The sequence below is a fragment of the Cnephaeus nilssonii genome (genome assembly GCF_951640355.1).
Source record: "Cnephaeus nilssonii genome assembly, chromosome: 21".
Taxonomy (NCBI): domain Eukaryota; kingdom Metazoa; phylum Chordata; class Mammalia; order Chiroptera; family Vespertilionidae; genus Cnephaeus; species Cnephaeus nilssonii.
Genome location: NC_137092.1, coordinates 1,172,163 through 1,197,221, shown reverse-complemented (window position 1 = coordinate 1,197,221; position 25,059 = coordinate 1,172,163). Strand labels below are relative to the sequence as shown.

Sequence of the window (25,059 nt, the reverse complement as noted above, 5' to 3'; positions counted from 1 at the left end):
CCCTCCCCAGCGCGGCCTCCCGCGGAGAGCACCCCGCCGCCCAGAACAGACTCTGCGGCACTGTTGGCGCTGACCGCTGAGCAAGCTGATCTGACCGCCCAGCTCCCGGTCTGTCCGGCTGCTGGAGAGCCCGTAGCAGGCGTGGTCTCACATGTCCCCGTCATGCGGAAAGCCTTCCAAACTCTTCAGGATCGCTAAGTGGTAGCTGCACCGTCTCTGTCTGTCGTCCTGGCTACTGCGCTGACCTCAGTGTTCAAGTGACTTTTCCCGATGAGACCCACATCTCCAGTCGTTACCCCACGTTCCCCTCATCACTGAGCGAGGAATGGAAATAGCACATTCTACGTGTGCCTTTAGCCCCATGAGCCAGGCACAGCAGTGCCTCCAGGCACAGGAGGAGCTGCAGAAACAGAGCGGTTAATAGGGAGGAGACAGCGAGCTGTCACCGGGGGTCCTCGGAGCTGCGTCTGAGTCAGACAGGCCCTCCTCGGGTTTGGTCCTGAACACGGAGCCTGGTGTGAAAGCCGCCCGCTTCCCCAGCACCGTCCCCAACACGCCCCCGTGCGGGCGGCTCCCGCGGACGCCGGGAGGGCGGCCTGCGGCCGGCACGGACAGGACGGCTCAGCTCCATGGGCCTTGTCCTTGGGGGAGCCCCGGGGGAGCCATCTGCTGGCAAGTTTGTTTAGAAGAGAAAGGGGGCGTCAGTAAGTTGGCAGATGAAAGAGCAGGGCTCCCTCAGGCTGCCCCCCCCCGCCCCCCCCCCCATGACCGCAGCCAGCTCACCCGGGCCCCAGGGAGACGCGCAGGAAACGCCCACAGCGGCTCCGGGTCTGTCGCTCTGATCGCTAAACCGGTTTAAGGACTAAGAGAAGCTACAGACGTGTCCCAATAAAGCCACCACACGACCCGCTTCGCTGCGTGTTGTAAACAGGCGCTCGTAAATGTACGGGCCTTCCTGCCGCCTCTGCACACGGGACGGTTTGTCTGGTCGCTGTTAGAACTTCCCGCAATGCTTTCCTTTCAAAAAAGATCAATATCTTTATTGATCGAAGAGGAAGGGAGAGGGGGAGAGAGAGAAACATCAATGATGTCACCGGGGGGTCCTCGGATCAGCTGCCTCCTGCACACCCCCCACTGGGGATCGAGCCCGCAACCCAGGCCTGTGCCCTGACCGGGAATCAAACCCTGACCTCCTGGTTCCTAGGTCGATGCTCAACCACTGCGCCACGCCGGCCGGGCCGAACATTAATTTTAATCGTGTCTTTTGGGACGAGTTTATTTCCCTTAAAAAGGAAACAACAAACATGAATCGTGCAACACCCTCCCCGACAGATCGCCACGCAGGCCGCTTCTGCGCGTGGGGCGGGCGGGCAGCATGGAGCCGGGGCGGTGGGCGAAGAGCTGCTCTCAGGCGGAGCGCGGCCCGGGCGGCCCGGGGAGAGCAGCACCAGCGCAGGCCGCCGGCACCCTCGGAGCAGCCGCCGAGGTGTTGCACCGACCCGTCACCGCGCTGCGGGTTGAACAAAGGCAAACAAGACGGATTTGGAAGTTCTGAGACGCCAGAACGCAGACTCCAGGGACCCACGCTCCTCGGCACTGCGTTCCCCCCAGAAGCTGAGCGGCCTCGGGCGGAGCGGGCGGCAGCGACTGCGCTTTAGCTGATTCTCGTTCACTCTCAACGTTTTGTAAGAATTTTTTGTTTTTCTAGACCCGTGGTCAGCAAACTGCGGCTCGCGAGCCACAGGCGGCTCTCTGGCCCCTTGAGTGTGGCTCTTCCACAAAATACCATGGCCTGGGCGAGTCTATGTTGAAGAAGTGCCGTTAGAAGAAGTTTAAGTTTAAAAAATTTGGCTCTCAAAAGAAATGTCAATCGTCCTGTTGATGTTTGGCTCTGTGGACTAATGAGTTTGCCGACCACTGTTAGACATTCCAAGGGCAGGCTGCGACTCACCGTGTTCTACAAACATAAGAGAAAGTCACTTAAAAACGTGTGCCAATGCCGAAACTGGTGTGGCTCAGTGGATAGAGCGTCGGCCTGCGGACTGAAGGGTCCCGGGTTCGATTCTGGTCAAGGGCATGTCCCTTGGTTGCGGGCACATCCCCAGTAGGGGGTGTGCAGGAGGCAGCTGATCGATGTTTCTCTCTCATCGATGTTTCTAACTCTATCCCTCTCCTTTCCTCTCTGTAAAAAATCAATAAAATATATTTTAAAAAAAACAAACGCGTGCCAAGCTGCTTCTTATTTTCAATAACCGTTTTAACAAGAGTTGCGAGCACCCCAATGCCCCATAGAACGGTTGACACTAGTCCGTGTGGTCACAAAACCTCACACGTACAATTCCAGCAAGGAGGTCTGTCGCTTCGGCAATGAGGCGCTCGCTCGGTCACTGTCATGCCGTCTCTATAGCTCCGGGGGGCGGCCATCACCGCACTGCGAGGCCCGGGGAGCGGCTCGCAGTTCGCAATCTCCTCCCTCCCCCCAGGCCTCCTGTCCGCAGACACACGCAGCCTCGGAGGCCGAAGGCTGTCACACGGCGGCCGGGAGGGAACGGCAGAGGGCAGTTGGAGGCACCGACACCCTAACCTGCGCCGGCCCTGGCGCTGCCCCGGAGCGGAGCGGAGCGGACGGGGTTTCGGCTGAAAGATCGGCTGCGACGGGACACCGCTTCGTGCGACGGCGGTGACCACCTGCGTCTGGGAACCACAGGGGCACTCAGTCACAAATACTTATTTCAAGTTTTCTCTCTCTACAGGAGCTCATTTCCAAACTGGTTTTCTAATGTAAGTGTTTTCCTTTAAAAAAAAAAAAAAGGCGTTTCCTTGCCAAAGAGCAAGAAAAGAACAAGAGAAAACCAGTTTCCACTCCCCATGCTGAGTGCTGTGACTGAGAACAGGGGTCGGCAAACCGCAGCTCCCGAGCCACATGCGGCTCTTTGGCCCCTTGAGTGTTCTAACGCCACTTCTTCAAAACAGACTCGCCCAGGCCGAAAACCGACTTCTGCGCATGGGCCACGACGTTTCAGTCGCACTGTCCGTGCGCGCCCGCACGTGGTCTTTTGTGGAAGAGCCACACTCAAGGGGCCAGAGAGCCACATGTGGCTCGCGAGCCGCGGTTTGCCAACCACTGACTGAGCACATGTTCGCGTCACGGGAGTAGCTTTAAAAACAAGTCCCTAGAGCTCACACGGCCTCACGTCTTTCAGCAATAAGCCAGACCACCTCACGTTATCCTGTGGTGACGGACCGAGATTCAATCTCTTCTTCAAATGTCCTCACACTTGAGCCCAGGCCAGCCCCATCCAGCCCCCTCCAGCCCCAAAGCCTCCCGCTCCAGCCGCCCCTCCGCCTCAGGTGCGTGGAAAGGAGCCGACTGGGAAGGCCTGGAGCTCTGGGTTGGGGTTCCGTAAGGGCCAGTATTCATGCCGGCGACGTTGAGTTTCTGCTGTCCTGGGGCAGGAACACGCAGGACAGTCAAGCCCTCGAGGGGAACACACAGAGGCCACGAGGGCGGGCGCTGGCGGTCTGTCTGGCTTCCAGAACCAACGCCAACACCCGAGACGAACAGAACAGAGAGCCACGTCCCAGCCGCTGGCCAAGCTCCGCCGCCGGCTGGGTCAGGAGGGAGCGGAGGAGCTGAGGGGGGCCCTGCCCTCAGGAAGGAGGGGCGTTCAGAGCTGGTCACATGAGGAGGAGGAGGCCCGCCTTGGAGCAGGACGGACACGCCCCTAAGACGCCGGCATGCTGCTCGTGGGCTCTGAACGCCGGCTCCTCGTGCCAATGAGAACGACATGTTTTTCACAGAGACGCGCAGGGGAGCCGGGACGGCAGGGTGGACGCTGCTTCTCGGGCGCCCCCGCGGGCGCGGGTCGCGCGGCACCTGCCGTGCACTTGGGAGGCGGCCCTCATGGCTCCAGGAGCTCGGCAGACCCGCCTCGCACCCACCGCGCAACAGGACGGGCGGTGGCCTGACAAGACGCTGAAAGTAGAAGACAGCGACGCCCCGGAGGACCCGCACACGCAGGGAGCGCTCCCCACGCCTGCACCACCCAACGGCCGAGGGCGGTGAGGGCTCCACCCTGAGGAAGTGCCGCATCTGAAAGGGAGCACGAGGGACGGCCGCAGGGAAGGGCACTCGGCCCGGTCGGCACGGCCGCGCAGGCAGACGTGCGGTGCAGATGCCGAGCCGTGTCCGCGTTCACAGGCAGGTCCATCTCCCGCAGACGGGGACGGGAAGGCCAGCGCGGGGCGGGGAAAATGCCGCGGCAGGTCTGGGGCCTGAGAAGATCCACCGCGCCATGTTAACCTTTTATTCAAACCGCGCTGCCTCCATGCTTGTGATGCACAGCAAAACCAAGGAAGAAACCTTGGGATTAAAAACAAAATTTTAGTTTCTCTTTCCTACAGGTAAAAATTTAAAGAGAGAGAGAAGGGGGGGGGGAGGGAGACACTGGAACCCTGGGTAAGGTGTGTAATTGACACGGAAGCAGGAGAACACGCCGGGATCCACCCGCCGGGCCCCGCGGTCCACGCTCAGTCCAGCTTCCCGTTGCGAAGGCCGCTGGCGGCTTTCTCGTGCCTCATGAGCGCGATGACGCGCAGGCAGCCCTTGGAGATCTTGACCATCCAGATGACGTTCATCACGTCCAGGACCACGCACGAGCCGACCCAGGAGCACTGCGTCAGCAGCCCCAGCCGGGCGTAGGCCTCGGTGCCCACCACGGAGAGCATGAAGCCGTAGAAGGACGGGATGGGCAGGATGCGCACCACGAAGAAGACCAGCGTCATGAGCAGGCCGTTGAGCACGTTGGCCGTGGAGAGCTTGGAGTACTGCAGGGCCTCCAGGAACCACCTGGAAAGCGGGAGAGACACCACACTGTCCCGGCCGCTGTGGCTCAGGGGACAGAGCGGCGGCCTGCGGACTGAGGGTCCTGGGTTCGATTCCCAGGCAGGGCCCATGCCTGGGTTGTGGGCTCGATCCCCGGGGGATAGGGGGGGGGGGGCCGTGCCACTATTTACAAACTGAGAAACATGTAGTGAGTGTGTTTTGTTTTTCTTGTGTTTGTTTTTTTAATATATTTGCATTGATTTCAGAGAGGAAGGAGAGGGGGGGAGAGAATCGTGGGTCGGCTGCCTCCTGCACACCACCCCCCACTGGGAACGGAGCCCACAGCCCGGGCCTGTGCCCTGACGGGAATCGAGCCGTGTCGATGTCCAACCACGGAGCCGCGCCGGCCAGGCTCTGCGGTTTCTTTAATTTCCAGCCTCTCGTGTTGGTATTGGGAAGGGGTGAGGCTCGCTTGCAGGGAGAGAAAGAAGGAAAGTGTGGGACGAGGACGGGAGAGGAAACAGGCCCGGAGCTGGGGCCTGGGGGCTGGGCGCCCCGGGTGGGGGCGGGGGCTGGCCAGGGGCTGCGGGCTGGACACTGAGAGCTGAGCGGGTGGGGAGAGCTTCGCCGGGGGGCCGTGAGCACAAGCAGGACCTTTGTTGGGACCTTGGAGAGCGTCCAGAGTCTGAGGCGGAGCTGCACCCGCCAGGGCCGGACCCAGAGGAACATTAACTCCGGAGGCGCCGGGTGGCCTCCCGCAGCAGTGTGGGTGGAAAGGAGACAAACGAGCACCAGAGAAGGACAGACTGCGAGGAGGCGCATCCATCCAGCACAGAGAGGGCCCAGCCCGGAGGGGGTCCCCGCGGGGCACACCAGGGCTGCGTCCTGAGGAACGGGGGCCAGCAGCCCCCAGGCGGTGGACGCGCTGGGTGGGAGGGTGGGAAGGGGTCTGGGAGGGAAGAAGCTGCACAAAGAGAGGACGGCGCTGCCCGCCCGGCTCTGTCCCCGCGGCGCCCACGGCTGACCCCCGGGCGCGGGAGCCACGGGGCTGGAGCGGGCGCTCACGCGTTCGTCTGTGTTCCAGGCACTCAGCGCGGACGATGACGGGGGAGAGAGGGACGGACGACGGCCGGCGGGGAGACACGCTCCCAGAGAGGCCAGGCGGCGACGCCGTGACGGGCTGGGAGGCCGCCCCGGGCGCAGGCAGCCTGGCGCACACGGGACTCACTTGTGAAAGTGGGCGCTGCGTGGTGGTCATCACGCCTGTCCACACGCTCGTTTCTACCCGGAGCTCTGGGGCCTGGTAAACAATCTCCCCGCCCCCGCCCGGCTGCCAACCCACGGCACAACCTGACAACACCAGGCCTGGAGCTGGGGCCTGGGGGCTGGGCGCCCCGGGTGGGGGCCGGGCACCTACCGCTGGTTCACGCAGGGGCTGGAGAGCTCGGCGAGCAGGCGGAAGTTCGCAATGTACTGCAGCGTGCCGTCTCTCTGGTGAGGAACACGAGACGCAGTCAGGGTGACGTTCTCGCCGGTTTCCCAGCGCGGAGACCACTCGCGAGCCCGCAGCTGCTGTCACGCCCACCTCCACGCCTCGTCTGCGAACGGTTCTCTTCCTGATGGGCCTTAGCGGTCAGCAGGGGCCGCAAAATTGTAAAAGACAAAAGCGGCCCGGCCGGCGGGGCTCAGGGGCGGAGCGGCGACCTATGAACCAGGAGGTCACGGCTCGATTCCCGGTCAGGGCACAGGCCCGGGTGGCGGGCTCATCCCCAGCAGGGAGCGTGCAGGAGGCAGCCGGCCCGTGATTCTCTCTCATCACAGATGTTTCTGTCTCTCCCTCTCCCGTCCTCTCTGCAATCAGTAAGAATATAATATAAAAACATTAAAAAGGCACGGCTCGCTCTGGCCAACGCGGTGCAGCCAGGTCCCCCGTGGAGAGGTCTGCCTAGAAGGGGACTCCCGGTTGCCATGGTGAGGCGTGGATTGATCCCACGTGCAGCCAGGAAGGTGGACAGACACGACAGCTGCACGGTCCCGCGGGCTTTCAGTGAAAACTCAAGAAACGGGGCCGTTTGCCTCCGAGTGCGAATCCACCACGTGCCCTCAGCCCCCCGTGACGGTGTGGCTCTGTCCACGGGCGGCTGGCACGTCGCAGGGAGGACCCGGACGCGGCTGCAGTTGGTCTGCAGGCCTGGGGGTCGGGGTGGGCCTGGGCGTCCCCGGAGCCCCTCCCGCCCCGCGGCCAGGCCGCCGCCCGCACTCACCAGCACTAAGAAGAAGGCGTACAGGGAGGCGCAGTGGTGAATCACGAAGAACTTGTCGCCGATCACGTCCCAGTGCTGAGCGATGACCAGCAGGTCTGCGAGGAGGGGGCGGCGGTCACCCGGGCAGCGCTGCGTCCGCGCCTCTGCCGGTCCCCCTCCCGCGCTCACCCCCCCGCCCCCCCCGGCTCCAGCCACACGCTCTGCTCCCGCCTCAGCGGCCAGGGACCCGCTTTGTCGTCGGCTCCCACGCAGCTGCGCCCCCACCCCCGGGGGCTGCCCGGCACGAGGCACACCGTTAAAGCATGAGTGAGCGCTGGCTGGTGTGGCTCAGCGGACAGAGCCTCGGCCTGCGGGCTGAAGGGTCCGGGTTCTCGTCCGGTCAGGGGCATCAACGGCCAGGGCACGAGCCAGCTCACCGGCTCAGGGTCCCCCCGGGGCCCCTCCAGCCCGCCCGGCACGGCAGTGGGACCAGGGCCTCACTGAGGGCAGGTCTGGAAGCCCGACTTTTGCAAATTTTCCCCTCACCCTGCGCCACGGCCGAGGGCACACACTTGGGGCCCCGGGCAGGAGACTCGAGGACAAAATGCAGGGATTCTCTGTGCCCGCCCGGGAGGCTCCGCAGGCCACAGGGACCCTCGCTAACCCGACCGCCCAGGCCTCGGGGAGGCCCCCCGACCCCCCGCGGCTCTGCTCCCCCTCGGGGACCGGCCGATGGGAAACGCTCTCCGCTGTGGGTCCTGAAGCTGCGCCTCAGATCAGCCATCCCCCGAAGCACAGGCCACGGCGTGTGCTCAGCCCGCGAGGAACTTTAAGGGGCGTGAGGAGCACGTACCAGAGATGAGGTAGCCGGAAGCAATGGCCACGTTCACTTTCGCCAGCAGCGAGTCGCCCCTGCGAACAGTGGAGAAGCTCCCTTAGCGCGGGGTCACGGGCCACACGACCTCTGACCTCTTCCCGCCGGGACAGAAGCACGCCCCCAGGGCCCGGGCTCCAACCGGAATGCCCTCTAACTGCACGAGGAGCAGGTTTCTTCTGTGATTATCTCAGTTTCAGGAAAACGGTTTTACCAAAAGGCAGCTTTTCATGCGTGTTCTCGTGCGAGTTGTTTGAGAAAGGGTTCGAAGGGGGTTCGGACGCTGACTGGGATGATGTGTGGCTCCTTATTCTGAATCCGAGACTCTCACAACCTCAGGAAATCGTCCCGCCCGCCGACGGGAGGCGGTGCCCGTCAGCAACCCCCTGGACAGCGGACGCGTCAGCTCCTGGTGGGAACGGGCCGGGGCCCTCCTCCGAGCGAGACCCGCCGCGCTCCCGCTAACGCTCCCCGCTCCGAGAAACAAGCACGGCGGCCGGTCCTTCACCGTCGGGCTTATAAAGCGCACGGCGACGTGCACACAGAGGGCGGCGAGGAACCGCGCAGCTGCGCGTGGGAAAGGCTGGGCAGCGCCCACGTCCGGCCCGCACACAGGACCCGGGGGAGCCGGGCCCGGGGCGCGTGGCGGCGGCGAAGAAAACGCAGACACGTCGACCATTATGACGGGCGGACGGCTGATGAGGACAAAAGCCGGTCGTGAACCGATTCTCTGTTATGCGATTCACTTCCCAAAGGATGGTGCCGTGGACAACGTGTTTATAAAGTAAAACATAGGAAAAGGAAGAAACACCGGACATGGCGGCGGTGGAAACACCTGGTCAGGGAACTGGACTCACCGAGCAGATCCGCCCCGGGGACACCTCCCCAGGGAAGAGGGTGGTGCGGTTCTGGGGGCGTCGGTCCGTGCGCCCTGGCTGGTGCGGCTCAGCGGCTATGGGGCGGGGTAACCCGCACGCCAAAGGGTCCTGGGCACGCACCTGGCTGCAGGTTCGGTCCTGGGCCCTGGTCAGGGCAGCTGCAGGAGGCAGCCAACCCACGTGTCTCTCTCACCTCGATGTTTCTCTCTCTCTCCCCCCCCCACCCCTCCCTCCCTGCCTTCCACTCTCTCTCAGAATCAGTGGGAAAAGGTCCTCAGTGAGGAGTAACAGAAATGAAAACAAATGAAAACCGGGGGGAGAAGGCGAAGGCCCTGCTGCGGTTGCCGCGGCCGCGCAGGGCTCTCCCAGAACACACTCCCCCTGCGCGGAGCTCGGCTCCTGAGACGCCAGGAAGTGCGGGGTGAGGCGCTGCCCGGGAGGGGCACCATCCCCAGAGAGCCCTGCACACCGTCAGCGCGGGCACGTCCCTCTCGGGCGCACAGCCGGTCCCGCGGAGCCCCCCTCCCCATGGGGACGCCGGATCCTCCTGGCACAGCTTTGGCATCGAGTGAGGGGTCAGACGTGACTGTGAGGATGGTCCTCGTCAACAACGCGCTGCGGCTCTACGCGGGGCTCCGGGGCGCGGCTGCACGCTCCGCTCAGCAGCTCCCCCGGGAGGGCCGGGGCGACGCACAGGCCAGCCCCCCTCTTGCTGAAGCCAGACCGAGCCAGCCAGGTGCTTTCCGGTCACAGGCTCAGCAGCGCCCCCCCCCCCCCCCCCGACAGCCCACCCCGACCCCGGCGCCGGGAGGAGTGGCTTACCAGAGTGGGTCCGCAATGGCAGCCTCGTCGAACAAGGACACCGACAGGCTCAGAGCCCCGACCACCACGGAATGGCAGGTGGAGACCACTCTGAAAGAGAGGAGGGGCCACGTGAGGAGCCGGTCCACAGCGGCATCGGCGCGGCGCTGGCAGCACATGGACGCCGGAGAAGAGGGTCCGGACGTAAGCACGGAACCAGCCAGCCTGACTTTGGAATTAACAGGTTCCTCCTGGAAGTTCACCGAGTCACCTGCTGGTGGGAGGCTCCGAGGCAGGAGCGGAGCTGGGGGAGCTCTGTGCCCCCCGTGCCCGGGAAGGGGGGGGGCGGTGCCCACCCTGCATGTCCTAGGATTCTGCGCTCCTTCCTGCTCCAAGAGTTGGAGTGACTCCAAGTCTACCGGCGACCAGCGCCAAATCCTGAACCAGAATTCGCATGGCCCGGAGGCACATCCAGATCCTGGGCCGGATCGTGGGAACGCTGTCACCCATACGAAAGCGCTTCTGAACAGGAAAACCGCCCGGGACCCACACAGAAACCTGTTTGTGGAGGAACAAACGCCGGGAGAGCTCAGAGCCAGGGCTCCTTCGTGGAAGGAGCGGGTTCGACGGAAGCTCAGCGTCTGTGAGCGTCGGCTAAGAATGGAGTGACTCGGCCAATAGCCACGCTCCAGGGTATGGGAGCGAGAAATAAAGACTGTTCTTCTTCGTTAGGACGAAGATGGAAGGGACAGTACAGCCTTCTCTCTAGAAACTAACAGCAATGACCTCCTCTCTGCATGGCCCCCCCCCTTCAAAGGGGAGTGAAACATATCAACCGACATAAACGTTGACATTGGAGAAGATTATTGTAACGTGAAAGACCACTCTACTGGACCTCACAGGTGACGTGGTCCTAACAGAGAGGTCCCGCGGAACCCATCGCGCGTCCGGTGCTCCGGGGGTCACGCCCACGGAGGACAGCGACGAGGGAGCCTGAGGGAGACACGCCGACCCGGCCGGTCCGGGCTGCTCGGTGGCCTGGCGTGCCGTGGGCCCGTGTTCCCCGAGGACACAGCAGGATCAAAGGGTTAGGATCCTCATGTCCGAGAAGCCCTCCAGCTAAACAGTCATCGTACAACCAAAACCAAAATAAAACAAATCCGTCAACAGTCGCGCAGCCAGCTTTCGGCTGCCATGTGAAAACTCTGTGAAAGCGTCTTTCCGACAAAGTGTAAATGTTGTCCCCGAGGCCAGGCCTCGTCCCGTGTCTGCTGAGCAGTGTGCGAGGGGGAGGAACTGGCAGACGAGTCCCGGGAAAGTTCAACGCCACCGGGACCGGATCAACGTCCTGTGCTCAGAAGCTGCTGTTGGTCAAACTTCATCGTTAACTCTTTACAGGCAGCTCCTGGCAAAGCAGGACGGAGACTCCTCAGTGTCTACAAAGAAACACCAAAATGCCACCCAGATAAGGTATTTCCTTCCTTTTCCCTAAAGGGGGTCGAAGAGAAACGCGTGGCTTTGAGGAGACAGCGCTCTCTTTAAGGCGACGATGACCGTGTTCCAACAGCAACTTGAGCTACTGATGTGATCACCCACGGGCACTGTGCGTGTTGGAAGAAACTTCACGGCTCAGACAGAAGGGCTCAGCGCTGGCGAAGCCGGTTTAAAATCGGGAGCGCGAAATACCAGAGGCCTGTCTGTCCCACAGGAGCCGAGGACGGAGCGAGGACGGAAACAGCGGCTCCCACGTGTGTTTTCAGGAAAAGCCACACCGAGTACAGCGATGCCCCACGCACTCATTACACCCTCTCTCTCGGGCGAGAACGTCCTGGCGTTTCCCCTCCTGCCCTTCCGTGGGCGGCCCAGACCCGGTTCCTCGGAGACTATCCCGGGCAGCGGGGGGAGGGGAGGGGCGGGGGTCAGGGAGGGTCGCCCGTCTGCCTCCAGACGGGACGCTGGATTTCAGGACGTGCGTGTGTGCACTTGACTCAGAAAACAGCCACTTTTTCTCCTCCTCTGCCCTCTCCGCCTCTCAGCGTTAAGCCCCGTGTAAACCCAGCTCAGGTGGGGACAGGACTGACCGAGAGGGGAGCACGCACGCGCACCGGAACAGCATCAGGCGCCGCGTTATCATCTGACTCCTCTTTCTCACGGGCGTTTCCCCAGGGCGGCCCGCGCCGAAGGGCCAGGATAACGCTGAGTAAGGAGAAGTGCTTTCCGGTCGCACTGCACGGTCATCGTCTCAGCGCTACGTGCCCCCCCCCGCCCCCCCATCACCCCAGCTCTTGGGCTGGCAGCTCTCCAGGTTCACGGGCCTGCGGCTGCTCTAACCAGGGTGAAAAGGGAATGAAAACAGGAACCAGCCGCCCTCCCCCCGTTCTGTCCTCCCATCGGCAGAGTTTGGAAACGAAACGGCCAATACCGCCTGCCTCCCGCCCGGGACAACCTCTCCGCCGTCCTTAAGACGAGTCACAGTTCTTGTTTTTTCAAAAACCCACAGGGAAGCGTCCTCACTCTGGGGGTGAAGAGCTGCAGCAGTGTGAGCCAGACCTCCTCCGTGTGTTTCTGACGGTAATTACGGCCGTTTTAGAGACCGGCTGACTTCATCGTACAGCCAGCCTCCACTTCAACTAAACAACAACAGAAAGTGGTCTGTAACTCACCCAAAAACCTCTCACCTAACAAAACTGACACAACTTCCTACGTCCTTACATGTCTGCTCACTTCCCACTTGTTTTTGTGGTAAAGAATCTAAAAAGCAGCTTCTGCTTTAGGATCCTAGAACAACGGGGTAGATGCTGGAGGCTCAGGGCTGCAACGTGCAGTTCACCGAGAGAGACACCCTGTCCCCGGCCGGCGGTCAGCTGCCGCGGGCGGAGCGGCCAAGACTATATATAGGCCGCGCGGCGGCTCCTGTTCGCTGCGCTCCAGTTTCACTGCCAGGACGTGGGCTGCTCATCGTAAACGTTCCAGAGGAGCGTGCAAGACCGTCCTCTCGGCCGCCAGCTGGCGTCGGCTCCTCCCACACTAACCCGGAACCTGAAATGCGTTCTTCCACCGTCTTTCAATGTCAGACGTGGTTCAATGTTCCTTGTATGAGAGCTAGCGACTTGTCTTCTCTTAGTCCTAACGTCACCATTTTCAGCTTAGATTTTCTTAGATCCGAAACGGAAGACTATTGTTTCGTTGGTTTTTAGAGGGACAGGAAGGGAGAGGGGGAGAGGGAGAGAGGGAGAGAGAGAGAAACATCAATAGGAGAGAGAGAGAAACATCAATGGGAGAGAGAGAAAGAGGGAGAGAGAGAAACATCAATGGGGGAGAGAGAAAGAGGGAGAGAGAGAGAAACATCAATGGGAGAGAGAGAAAGAGGGAGAGAGAGAGAAACATCAATGGGAGAGAGAGAGAGGGAGAGAGAGAGAAACATCAATGGGAGAGAGAGAGAGAGGGAGAGAGAGAGAAACATCAATGGGAGAGAGAGAGAGCCGGAGAAACATCAATGGGGGAGAGAAATGCCGGTGGGTGGCCTCCCCCACGCACCCCAACCAGGGATCAAACCTGCAACCCAGGCACGTGCCCCGACTGGGAATGGAACCGGCGACCTTGTGGGTGCACGGAGGATGCTCAACCGAGAGCCACGCCAGCCGGGCTAAAGGAAAGGCTTTGGGGAACATTTTAAGCAATTTTATTTCCCGACCTCGCTTTCGGGGAAGGCCGTGGCGTCCGCAGCGTTACCTGGAGTTCCACTCGATCTTCTTGGCGGGGCCGAGGCGGCTGAAGCCCGGAGACACCTTCGCGGAGAGCCAGGAGCTGACCAAGTGGAAGAGGAGCTGGAAGGCGCCCAGGCTGGCGAGCACGGTGCCCAGGACCAGCGCGTCGTCCGCGTCCATGGCGCCCCCGCCTGCGGAGGGAAGCGAGGGCGCTCAGCGGCGTTCAGCGGCTCACGACGAGCCTCAATTAACGCTTTCACTTTAAAAGCGTGTGGCTGCCGTCTTAGCCGTTTATTTTCATTTGGCGCAAGTGGAGGGATACAAGGAAACGGTAAGGACTGGAAGCCCTTCCCAGCGATCGGGCGTATAACCTTGTATCTGTATTTGAAATAAAAGCGGGGAGCCCGTGTCTCAAAGAGCTCAGCGTTTTTCCTGCCATCTTTCAACTGTCACCCGGTGACGTGCACAAACATCCAAGTCTCGGAGTTTACGATGAAAAGGGAATTTCACGTGCTAACGCTAAGGGGTTCTTTCAGCGATGTTTTCAATTAAACAGGACCAATCACCTGATTTCTCTATGCCTCACTTTCCTCATTTATAAGATGAGAGTTGGTTAGATCCGTGGCCGGCAAACTGCGGCTCGCAAGCCACATGCGGCTCTTTGGCCCCTTGAGTGTGGCTCTTCCACAAAACACCACGGCCTGGGCGAGTCTATTTGGAAGAAGTGGCGTTAGAAGAAGTTTAAGTTTAAAAAATTGGGCTCTCAGAAGAAATTTCAATCGTTGTCCTGTTGATATTTGGCTCTGTTGACTAATGAGTTTGCTGACCACTGGGTTAGATAATTTCTAAGAAACAATTAAACCAAAAAAAAATCACAACAGAAACAAACAAAAAAAAATCCTGCAATCACACATATCCCTGGACCAAAACCCCCCCCACGGCTTTTCCTCTCTAAAAAAAAGAGGTTTTTATGAAAGCGCTTCAGGTTTTAAGGGTAGAGTTCGTGAAAAGAACGTCGGAAGCACTTTCAAAGCACGTTTTCTGTCTCGCTGAGCTGAACTATTTTGGCTCCTAAAAATCTTAGGAACATTTAGACAAAAAAAAAAAAAAGGAGACGGAAGTATTTGCTCCGTCCAGCAAACCAGCCTTCCTGCAGCCCCCCCTCCCCCCGGGAGAGGGCTGACCCGCGAGTGAAAAGAAAATGAATCAACAGAAGCCAACTCAGCCTCGCCTCGTCCCCTTCCAACCAGCGCGTCGGACCAGCGTCCGTCCTCCCTCCCGCGTCCCTAATGGATTCCCTCCTCCTCCCTCTGGTGTGCGCTCAGCAAAAATACTGACGCTACGATCCTCTCGGGGATTCACTGCCGGGGCCGCTCATTTACCTTCTTTTAAAAATTGTGTGTGTTGTGTGTTCAGTTGAATCGGTGGTCTTTTAGTTGACTACTAGCCAAATGACCCATGAAAGTAGGTTCTGTGGATGCATTACACATCGCTACGATTTCCTCAGCGAGACAGAGCAGGGATCGTGTTTTTCTAAGATCCCAGCCAACAGGGGCCATGTGGGCAGGCAGGTGAAGAGAAGGCAGCCAGGAAGCAGGAGAGAGTGCCACGTCCACGCGAACTGTGGTCCGACGGGTAACATGGACAACCGGGGCAGGAGGGAGGCGTCTCTGCGCGGGCCCCGGAGGGCGCCGGCCGGGCACGGCTGCTCGGGCACTTCCGTTACAATTCAGCGTGTCCCACGAGCACTCACTTCGCGCATGTTGGCCCAAGTGACACGGTAAAGCACGCGACACTGCCCACTTCACGAACTGCTCACTCCGCTGTCCCATTTTTAGAAACACACCATGAAGAGACCTGTCATTCCCTAGAAGCTGGCTTTGATTGAGTGCGTGTCCCATGGACGCTCGGTGCTCCCCGCAGACACTCGGTTCACTGGGGGGGGGGGGGGGGGGGGGAGGACGGAACAGCGCCACAGCCACGTGCCGGCTGCCACGGAAGACGCAACAGACACGGGGAATGAAGCCCTCCTCCCAGCTCTGCGTCTGAGCACTCGCCCGGGAGGTTACCTATTTCCCCAGGAAAGCATTGCCCTGTCTGTTCACTGAGTCAGGCAAGAAATGTAACGATGGAGAGAACCGGATGGAGGCCCTTGGGAGTTTGGTCATGGTTAAGCCCAGGAGCACACAGAAAAGGCAGGAAAGTGAGGCCTCATTCACACACCTCCGCCCAGGCTGGGGGCTGCGGAGGGCCTGGGCTCGGAGGCGTGTCTAGATGATGAAGGGGCGTGTCTATACGAGAAATGGGCGTGTCTGGGTACAGGAGGGGCGTGTCTAGGTGCAGGAGGGGCGTGTCTAGATGCAGGAGGGGCGTGTCTAGATGCAGGAGGGGCGTGTCTGGGTGCAGGAGGGGCGTGTCTAGGCTTGGACTTCACAACAATCAGCCCTTCCCCATTCACAGGAGTTGTGGACACGGGATGTTTGCACTTTTCCCCAAGGCGTTTCCCATACACTTGACTCCCAGCTGGTGTCAGTGCGGGGCGGGAAGGTGTGAAATGCACCCTCCACAGGCGGTGAGGTGCAGGCGCCCTCTGTCCCTGTCCTCACTGGTACCCTCAGCCTCCCAAAGGCCTCCTCCCACCCAGAGCCTCCGCCCAGTCACAGCCGCGCTCACGCCCTGCCACCACCCCGTGCCCGGGGCCCGTGACCTTCAGCCGGAATGGGCCCTCATCTCAACCACCTTTACTGCCCGTCACTCGTCCTTTCTCTGCCTCAGGCGTTTCCTCGGCTGACCTTCCCTCTGCGTGTGCTCAGGACACACCAGCGCGAGTCCATGGCCGGCTGCTCCGGTCCAGCGGGCCTTTCCCGCGTCCACTTCCCTTTCACCAGCTTGGACCCAGAGCCGTCCTTCCAGCAGCCCCTGGCCACCCAGCCCCTCACACCCACGGCTGATTTCCCGAATCGTCCCCACTCTTCTCAAGCCTGCAGCCATCCGCCCCGTCCTCAGCAGATAACACACACATCCCCCCCCCCCCCTCATCGCACAGCCGAGATGAAAACTCGCCACGCTCATGCTCAACAGGCTCCTGCACCTTCCCCACTGCCTCCGCCTGTGGCCTCACCCACCCTCGCTGGCCCCCTTGCGATCTTTTGCTCCCGTTACTCTCCCCTCACCTAGATCTTCCTATTGGCTCTCAGGCAAAACACATTCTCCTTCCGCCCTGTGTCTCTCCCCATCTAGAAAGTTCTAGGAAGGTTTGTCCACACCGCCACCATCTCTCACCTCCTCGGTCTCAGCCCACTCCATTCCCGCTCCTGACACGGCGCCGGCGAGGTCAGCGAGCCTGTGTGCCCTTCCTGTGAGCACCACTTCTCCTCGACACCCTCCCCTGAGCGCACGGCCCTCGCTGCTTCTCCCCCCCCCTGAGCAAGGCCCCCCCGACTGAGCAAGGCCCCCACTGAGCAAGGCCCCCCCTGAACAAGGCCCCCCCCTGAGCAAGGCCCCCCTGAGCAAGGCCCCCCCCTGAGCAAGGCCCTCACTGAGCAAGGCCCCCCACTGAGCAAGGCCCCCCTGAGCAAGGCCCCCCCACTGAGCAAGGCCCCCCCACTGAGCAAGGCCCCCCTGAGCAAGGCCCCCCACTGAGCAAGGCCCCCCCCTGAGCAAGGCCCCCCCTGAGCAAGGCCCCCCCTGAGCAAGGCCCCCCCCTGAGCAAGGCCCCCCCTGAGCAAGGCCCCCCCCTGAGCAAGGCCCCCCCTGAGCAAGGCCCCCACTGAGCAAGGGCCCCCCCTGAGCAAGGCCCCCCCCTGAGCAAGGCCCTCACTGAGCAAGGCCCCCCCTGAGCAAGGCCCCCCCACTGAGCAAGGCCCCCCTGAGCAAGGCCCCCCACTGAGCAAGGCCCCCCCCTGAGCAAGGCCCCCCCCTGAGCAAGGCCCTCACTGAGCAAGGCCCCCCCTGAGCAAGGCCCCCCCACTGAGCAAGGCCCCCCCTGAGCAAGAACCACATCGATTGGCTGCCTCCCGAACGCACCCTAACCAGGGCTGGGGATCGAGCCTGGAACTGAGGTCGGTGACCTTGACCGGAATCGAACCACCACTCTATCCACTGAGCCAAACCGTCGGGCCAGCTGTTTTAACAGAGTCCACATCACCACGGACGTCTTTAACCCTCCTCGTCCTACCTGTCCCCTTACGTCCGGTGTGAATGCCCCCAAGGACCCCTTCTCTGACGCCTCCGATTCAGTTTCAAATCTGTGCGTCCTGCCCCTCCCGCTCACGCACACCCGCACTTCCTCAGGGTGTACTGGCTTCTTCCCCCGGTGAAGACAATCTCTTTCTACCGTTTGTTTTGGGGGTTGGGGCTCTTGATATGCATTTTGTCACTTAGCCCAGAGCCCCCACCAAGACACAGCACGGTGGGGGGCACCCCATCTCCCCCCCCCCCCCCCCGCCCGCCTCCTGATTGATCCTTCCTGCTTCTCCCAGAAACAATGTCTCCCCTGGTTCCCCGCCCTGGTCAGTTCTCCCTTCTATTATAGGCTTTTGGTTTTATAGTCCTCACCTGAGGATTTTTTTTTTCATTGATTCCAGATAGAGAGGGAGAGGGGGAGGGGGAGAGGAGGAGAGGGGGAAGGGGAGAAAGGGAGGGAGCCAGGGAGGGGGAGAGAGAGGGAAAGAGAGAGACTGATGCGAGAAAGAAACTTCCATCGGTTGCCTCCTGTCCGTGCCCTGGCTGGGGACTGAACCTGGAACCTGGGTGTGTGCCCTGACCAGGAACCAAACCCGAGACCCTTTGGTGCTCAGCCCACAGTCACCACCGCCCACCCGGCAGGGCGATCCGGGGCCTCCCAAGGCTCTGATCCTGTCCTAGCGTACGTGTGTGCGTCACATGGTTTGCATGTTCTAGCTCTTAACTCACAGTAGATAGCGTGGAACGTGACCGAGTTAACAACCTATGTCATCACTCTCCTGGTCTTACCCTGTGCACTCACTGTTCACAATGTCTGAGCTGGTCCGCCTTTGGGCCTGGGGGGGGGGGGAGGCCTCCTGCCAGCCCCCTCGCTGCCTGTGGTTCCACCTGCGCCCCCCCCCCCCCAGCCGGAGTCTCCCCAAGGCGATCAGGCCCCTCCAAGGCTCACAGCACAGATGCACATTTTATTTACTCGATAAATGTTGCCTCCTAGCTCCTCGCCCCGCGGAAAACTTGTATGAAAGAGTCTTTGTTTCCGAACCCTCCGAGCTCCCAGGACAGCCGCTGGGCCGGGCAGACCGGACGCCTCGACGGGAGACCACAGCCACCGAAGGCCACCGCACAGAGCCGGATGCCACGGCACAGAACCGGACGCCACGGCACAGAACTGGACGCGACCGTAAGGAAGGGGTTGGAAGCTTGCACAACCTGAGCCCATCGCGAAGCAAGTCAGCATTTCAAACACAGCGTCCCACCTGTGAGGGAGGCCCTGGACTGAGGCGGAGTGGGACCCCGGCGACCGGGCACCTGTCCTCGCCGGAGGGGCCCCGAGGAGCCTCTGGGCTGGGACAGGCCTGGCTTCCCGCCAGCACTGCAAAACCAAGGAAAACCTGGGCAGGCGAGGCCTTCCCAGCGCTTTGTCCTTTTTTAAGGAATCCCCGGGACGCTGGCCAAGCAGCCCAGGAAGCCAGAGGCCTTCTCGCCTCCACCGTCCGTCCCGTCCGAGAAGCCCCGGACGCAGGGACGTGGCTGAGGGACGCCCTGCCCGCCGCCTCTCCGTCTCTCGTCTGCCTGCTCCCCACACGCACCAGAAGGCGGTGGCGAGTGGGTTCGAGGGACTGAGAACCACTGAGCACGTCTCTGTGTCCTGTCGACCTTGTAGGACAAATGCCACTCGGCTGGAGAGAGACCTGGAATCAGATCCTGGTCCCGGGCCTCAGGCGCGGCGTGGGCTCAGGAGGCCCACGTGCAGCCGATTCCGTGATAAGTGCGATGGCCGGGTGCCCGGGCGCAGCTGTCACCGCCACAAACCTCGGAGCGGCCGTGACTGTCTGCAATAGGACGTCGCCCCTGCCGTCACCGAGGGGCGGCCCCCGTCTCCCCCCAGGACGCGGGGTGGCCTTGCGCCTGCGGATCGCCCACGGGAAGCGAGGCTGGGAGGGCTCTGGGCCCAGGTGGGCCTGACAGGCCTGCAGCACCTGCCTCTCGCTCTCTGGGGCGCTGCCCGGGAGACCGCCAGCTGACAGGGGGCGCTGCTGCTGCCGGGGCTGCTGACGGCCGTCGGGACCGGCCGGCCGGCTGACCCTCCGGCTGGAGGCAGCTCGAGGGAGCCCAGGGCCAGCTGAGCCACGGCCCGCCGCCCACAGAGGCAGGAGGAAGAAGCAGTCATTGTTCTGAGCCGCTGGGTTTGGGGCGGTTTGTTATTGAGCCAGAGATCAAAACAGCATCAGCAGAGGACAGCCAGCTCTCACACCCTTTCCTCGCCGAGAAACGGGCCGCTCTCCAGGCGGCCAGTCTCGGACGGACAGTCTGAGCCAGGTGACCCCTCTGCCCTGCCCGAGGCCCGCAGCTCGCCTCCCCCTGGGACCTGGGACCTGACGGGGAGTCCGTGGCCTCGACGTGGTGTCTCGCCTGACCTCCTGGGAGGCGGCCGCTGCCCCGCACTGTCTGCCTGCCCAGGCTCGGCCATGCCGGCTTCCGACTGCACTGTCTGCCCATGAACTTGGGCCCTCTGCCCCGGGTTCGGTGCCGGGTGGGACACCATCGCATAGCCGAAAACTCTACACGCAGGGCGTGCCTCCTCGAACCACTGCGCAGGCCGCGAGGCGACGCGGCTCCGGGTGCCCTCGCGTGTGGTATTTGCTGCAAGCCTCGTGCTTCAGCTCGGGGCGAGGGCTCTAAAGGGCCTGAGCGTGGCCTCAGACGTGGCGACATGGGTCGGCCGGGGCCGCGTTCCCGAGGCAAGACGCCGACAAGCGTGATCATGGGCGCTGGGCCCCACGGCTCAGTCTCCCCAGCTTCCTGACACTGGGGCGAGCTGCCCACTGGAAGATCCCACGTCCCGCTCACACGCCCACGTCCACCACCTCCTAGCACGTCCAGCTCGGCAGGGCCTCAGCACTCCTCCGAGGGGCGCTCGGACCTTCCACCTGGGACCCACCATGCGGCCGTCCCTGCTCGCTGCACGGACCAAGGGCGAGGGCTTTCTGGTTTCGTTTTTCTTTATTTAAAAAAATATATTTTTATTGATTTCAGAGAAGAAGGGAGAGGGAGAGAAACATCAATGATGAGAGAGGAACATCCTAGATCAGCTGCCTCCTACACGCCCCCTACTGGGGATTGAGCCGCAACCCGGGCCTGTGCCCTGACCTCCTGGTTCCTAGGTGGACGCTCAGCCACTGAGCCACGCCAGCCGGCGGGTTTTCTGTTTTTAAAGGACAATATCCTGTCGTTATAGTTCTAACACAGCAACACCCCTAAAGCACCCCCACGTCTGGGCGGGTGCGCTGCGAGCCCAGGGCTCACAGAGAGCCCGAGAAGCACGTCCCCCCTCCCCCAGAGGCACCGGGACGGCCCTGGTGCTGCTGTCATCGGTCAGACGTCCCGTTAGGTCCTTGTGAAGCTATTTCTGGATTAAACCCGTGAACTTGATCCTCGGCCCGATGACCTTTCGCTGAGAGGCGGACACCTGGCCGGCGCTGGGAGCAGGTGGGAAGCGGCCGAGAAGCAGGGGCACCGGGCCCCGGCGCGACACGGGGTCGTGGGGACGCGGCCACGGCACAGGCAGGCCTTCTTCTTTTTAAATATATTCTTGTGGCTCCCAGAGGAAGGAGGGGGAGAGGGACACATCCATGATGAGAGAGTCGTGCATCGGCTGCCTCCTGCACGCCCCCCACTGGGGACCGAGCCCACAACCCAGGCCTGTGCCCTGACCGGGAACTGAACCCAGGACCCTTCAGTCCGCAGGCCGATGCCCTATCCACAGAGCCACGCCGGCTGGAGCTGGGCAGTGCCTTCCTGATGAAAATCCAGAGACAGTTCTCTCGCCTCCCGGAATCAGGCCTGCGGCTTCTCCGCCTGGTCTCTCGTCCCCGAGGCCCGTGCCGGCCGCTGGCCTCCCCCCGCACACACCCTCCCGGCCTCCGTCTCATCCCCGCACACCGTCCTCCCCCTCTCCCCGCACACACCCTCCCGGCCTCCATCTCATCCCCGCACACCGTCCTCTCCCCGCACACACCCTCCCGGCCTCCGTCTCATCTCCGCACACCGTCCTCTCCCTCTCCCCGCACACACCCTCCCGGCCTCCGTCTCATCTCCGCACGCCGTCCTCTCCCCGCACACACCCTCCCGGCCTCCGTCTCATCTCCGCACACCGTCCCGAATTGGTTCTGGAACAAGGTCGGCGCGAGTCACCCTGAAGCCCCTGGGTCGGCGTCCCTGCCTCGGCCCTGCTCAGGAAGGGTCCCCGACACGAGCGGGGGCTGCACACGCCCCGCCCCACGCCGGAATCCCTCTAGCGCCTCGCTCTGCGCTCTGACAGCTGAACAAACATTTGGGGAATTAAATGGCCAAAGATGCAAATTTTGACAGCGCTATGTTCCCCGAATAGTAAAACAAGCCGTGCGTTCTTTCCTCTTTTACCCTCCAAACAAAGCCCCGTGCGGGCGCGAGGATGCGTGGCGGGGCTTCTAGTGGCTTCCGAAGAAGCGGTGACGAGGACGTGATCAAATACATGGGCACGGCTACCCCACCCCAGGGCGTGAGGGCGTGAGGGCGTTTACATGCACCAGACGATACACAAGAGGCCCCTCACTCCCGGTGGCGTCTGTGGGGGGAGGGGCGCAGGCTGCGAGATGCTCAGTGATCACAAGGACCTCCCTGGGCACATCTTGGCGTCTAGAGAGAAAGACGGGGAGGGCTCTGCCCGCAAGGCTGGTGCCCGGGTGTGTCTGGGGAGAGAACGGGGGAGGAGGCCGTGGGGGAGGAGCAGGCGTGGACCCTCGGGCCGCGAGGACGGGCTGCTCGCAACGTGTCCCACAGGGAGCCAGTCCCCCTTCTGGGATTAAAAACACGAAACGGACGTGTGACAGACGTGAGGCCATCTAGCACGTCAGATCCTCAAACCGCCTAAAGCCCTGAGGCTTGGCTCGGCCACGGAGCCGGGACCCCTGATCACGCTGCCTGTGCCCGGCGGGCTTCCCGGGGGCCTGCCCCCCCATCCCGAGGTCTGGCCCCCCCACAGCCGCCCTGCTCCCGGGTCCTTCCGGGGCAGAACTCTCCCCTCCTGGAGTCAGGAGACAGGGACTGGGGAGCAGACCCACTCGGTGACACGCGTGCAGGGTCTTAAACCTGGGAAGCCGCGGGCCTGCTCAGTCGGAGCACAGCTGTGTCTCTAACCCTCAGACAGCATGTGACAAGCCTCAGAGCATCGCGGTCATGACCGTCTCCCTCCCTCACACGGCTTCGCGCGAAACGCAGTGGCTGAGGGGGACGGGTTTGAGAATCGGGTCCCTAGCGTGTAACTCCTTGCAAAGACTGTTTACTCATCATTTTTTCTAAATTTTTCATCAAATGGAAAGTCCTCTCGCTCCTATTCCACCAAGTAAATCCATACCAAACAGGGAGATGTGTTCTATGCCTTCAGATTATACTTGTTAAAGGTTTTTAAAGCCTATTTGGAGAAAGCAACTTAAATTAACTTGACAAGACAGTTTCTCCATGTCCCCAAAATCTAAAATTTAGGGGGGGGGGGAGACAATGGTAAGATATGTACACATATAATTCCTTAATAAAAATTTTTTTAAAAAAAATAATCTAAAATTTAAATCGGTCCAGCTGGCGTGGCTCAGTGGCTGAGCATCGACCTATGAACCAGGAGGTCACGGTTCAATTCCTGGTCAGGGCACAGGCCCAGGTTGTGGGCTCCATCCCCAGCAGGGGACGTGGAGGCAGCCGATCCATGATTCTCTCTCATCATGGATGTTTCTATCCCTCTCTCCCTCTCCCTTCCTCTCTGAAATCAATAGAAATATATTTTAAATAATAAAATAAAGTTGAGATCAAACCCAGTGGGTAAACCCACCGATGTCCAGTGACATCCAGGGCGGCCAGAGCAGGACACAGGGGACACCACCCAGCCCGGCCAGGCTCCAGGCACCTCCCGGGGACTGACCGGCGGGCACCACACGTCCGGGGCTCAGAGCCACATCAGAGAGCCGGCTGAGAGGGTGAGACGGCTCCCAGCCCCCGAGGAGGGCGACAGGCAAACTCCGAAAGCAGCAACTCAGCTGAGCAGTGGAGGCGGGCGGTCAGGCAGGGGAGGCGCCCACGAGGTCGCGTGTGGATAGGAGCCGGTAACCAAGCAGCGGTGGGCCTGGCACGTGCGCGTCCCCGTCTTCCTGCGGCTGCCCTGGCCCACGGGTGAGCGCGCTCCGTGGGAGCCGGGCTGACTGTGATAACGGGAAATGCGAGCCTGCGGAGCCGCGGCCATTGATCCGGTCCAGCTGCAGATGCCGCGAGGCGCTCGGGGAGGCTGGGCGCCGCCTCACCCGTTTCTCCAAAAAGCTTTTTTGGCAACCGGAAGCCGAGGAGTGACGCTCCAGTTTGACTGTCAGTCCTGGAAGAGAGCCTGAGGCAGTCTGATCGCCGCCGCCTAGGAGCCGTGATGGGGACCCTTCTCCAGTTCCCTGTGAGCACGCAGCCAGCTTCCCACGCGGCTGATCAGCAAAAGGCCTGCGGAAGCCGCACTCTGCATCAGCTTCTGCACAAACTCCTCGGAGCCGGACGGGGCCGCCCCACCCTGCTCCGCCCCACCCTGCTCCGGGCCACCCTGCTCCGGGCCACCCGGCCGGCCAGCCGGTGCACATCAGGGGCGACAGCCTCGCTCAGCGCCAGGCGGGCGGCGGCTGCCCTCTGACCTGCTGCTCTGGGACCTGCTGGGGGGGGGGGGGGCGGCTGCCCTCTGACCTGCTGCTCTGGGACCTGCTGGGGGAGGGGGGCCGGCTGCCGTCTGACCTGCTGCTCTGGGACCGGCTCTCCAGCCAGCGAGGTGCTCCTTGCACATGGCCTCTTGGCTTCGAAGGGGAGGGAACGGGTGGGAAGTCCCCTTTTCCCCTCCGCCCGGCCAGCGGCCTTTCAGGACTGTGGGTCCTGCCCCCCAAAACACAAGATGAGACCCACCGACCGGTGCAGGCAACTCCCCATCAACCGTGCTCGCCCACGCCCCCAGCCCCCCGCCCAGCCGGCTCCCCACAGCCCCCGCTTCCATCCCCTGGGCACGGCTTTGGAGACTGGGCTGTGACCGCCGACCGGCGGTGAGCTCTTCCGAGCGCAGAACAGAAACAGGCCCAGACCAACCCAGAGCAGGATGCGGCCGGAGGCAGGCGAGGCCCGTGTGCCCTGGTCTCTGCATCAAAACGCACCGCGCTGTGCTGTCGCCCCAAACCGTGGGCAGCACAGTCCACCTGGCGCCTGCCCCGCGGGTCCCCTGTGCACGCCCTCCCCGAGCCGGGGCTCTGACCCCTCCCAGCATCTCCCAGGCCTGCCTCTCCCGGGGACTCTCAAGCCTCGGCTCCGTAGCCCCCCTGCTTGCTCCCTGCACAGACCAGGGCTCTGGGGAACAGGCTCTGGGGCCCCTCCCAGGTCTGGGAACGGTGAGCACAGCCGCCTCTCAACCAGCACCTCGGGCAGGACTCTTCGCCTCCGTCCAGAACAACACAGCGAAGCCGCTCTGGAAACGCCTCCGACCTTAGAAACCCACTCCCTC

At 62.1% G+C, this 25,059-nt stretch overlaps 1 protein-coding gene across 8 annotated transcripts in view; it reads right to left on the bottom strand.

Annotated features, from left to right (window-relative positions):
- Nucleotides 1-4,293: 4,293 nt before the first annotated feature.
- Nucleotides 4,294-25,059, bottom strand: part of LOC307093355 (TLC domain-containing protein 4-like) — a 38,113-nt gene continuing 17,347 nt past the window's right edge. For 7 of the 8 annotated variants that reach the window (XM_079761378.1, XM_079761385.1, XM_079761382.1 and 4 more), the window contains 6 exons: nt 13,354-13,519; nt 9,643-9,732; nt 7,922-7,980; nt 7,090-7,184; nt 6,243-6,316; nt 4,294-4,849 (listed from right to left, as the gene is read on the bottom strand). In XM_079761378.1, the coding sequence (XP_079617504.1) occupies nt 4,531-4,849; nt 6,243-6,316; nt 7,090-7,184; nt 7,922-7,980; nt 9,643-9,732; nt 13,354-13,519 (803 nt within the window). In that variant the 3' untranslated portion in view covers nt 4,294-4,530. Of the gene's footprint in view, nt 4,850-6,242; nt 6,317-7,089; nt 7,185-7,921; nt 7,981-9,642; nt 9,733-13,353; nt 13,520-14,710; nt 15,190-25,059 lie in introns of those variants that run through there. The other variant, XM_079761381.1, reaches the window with a different exon arrangement.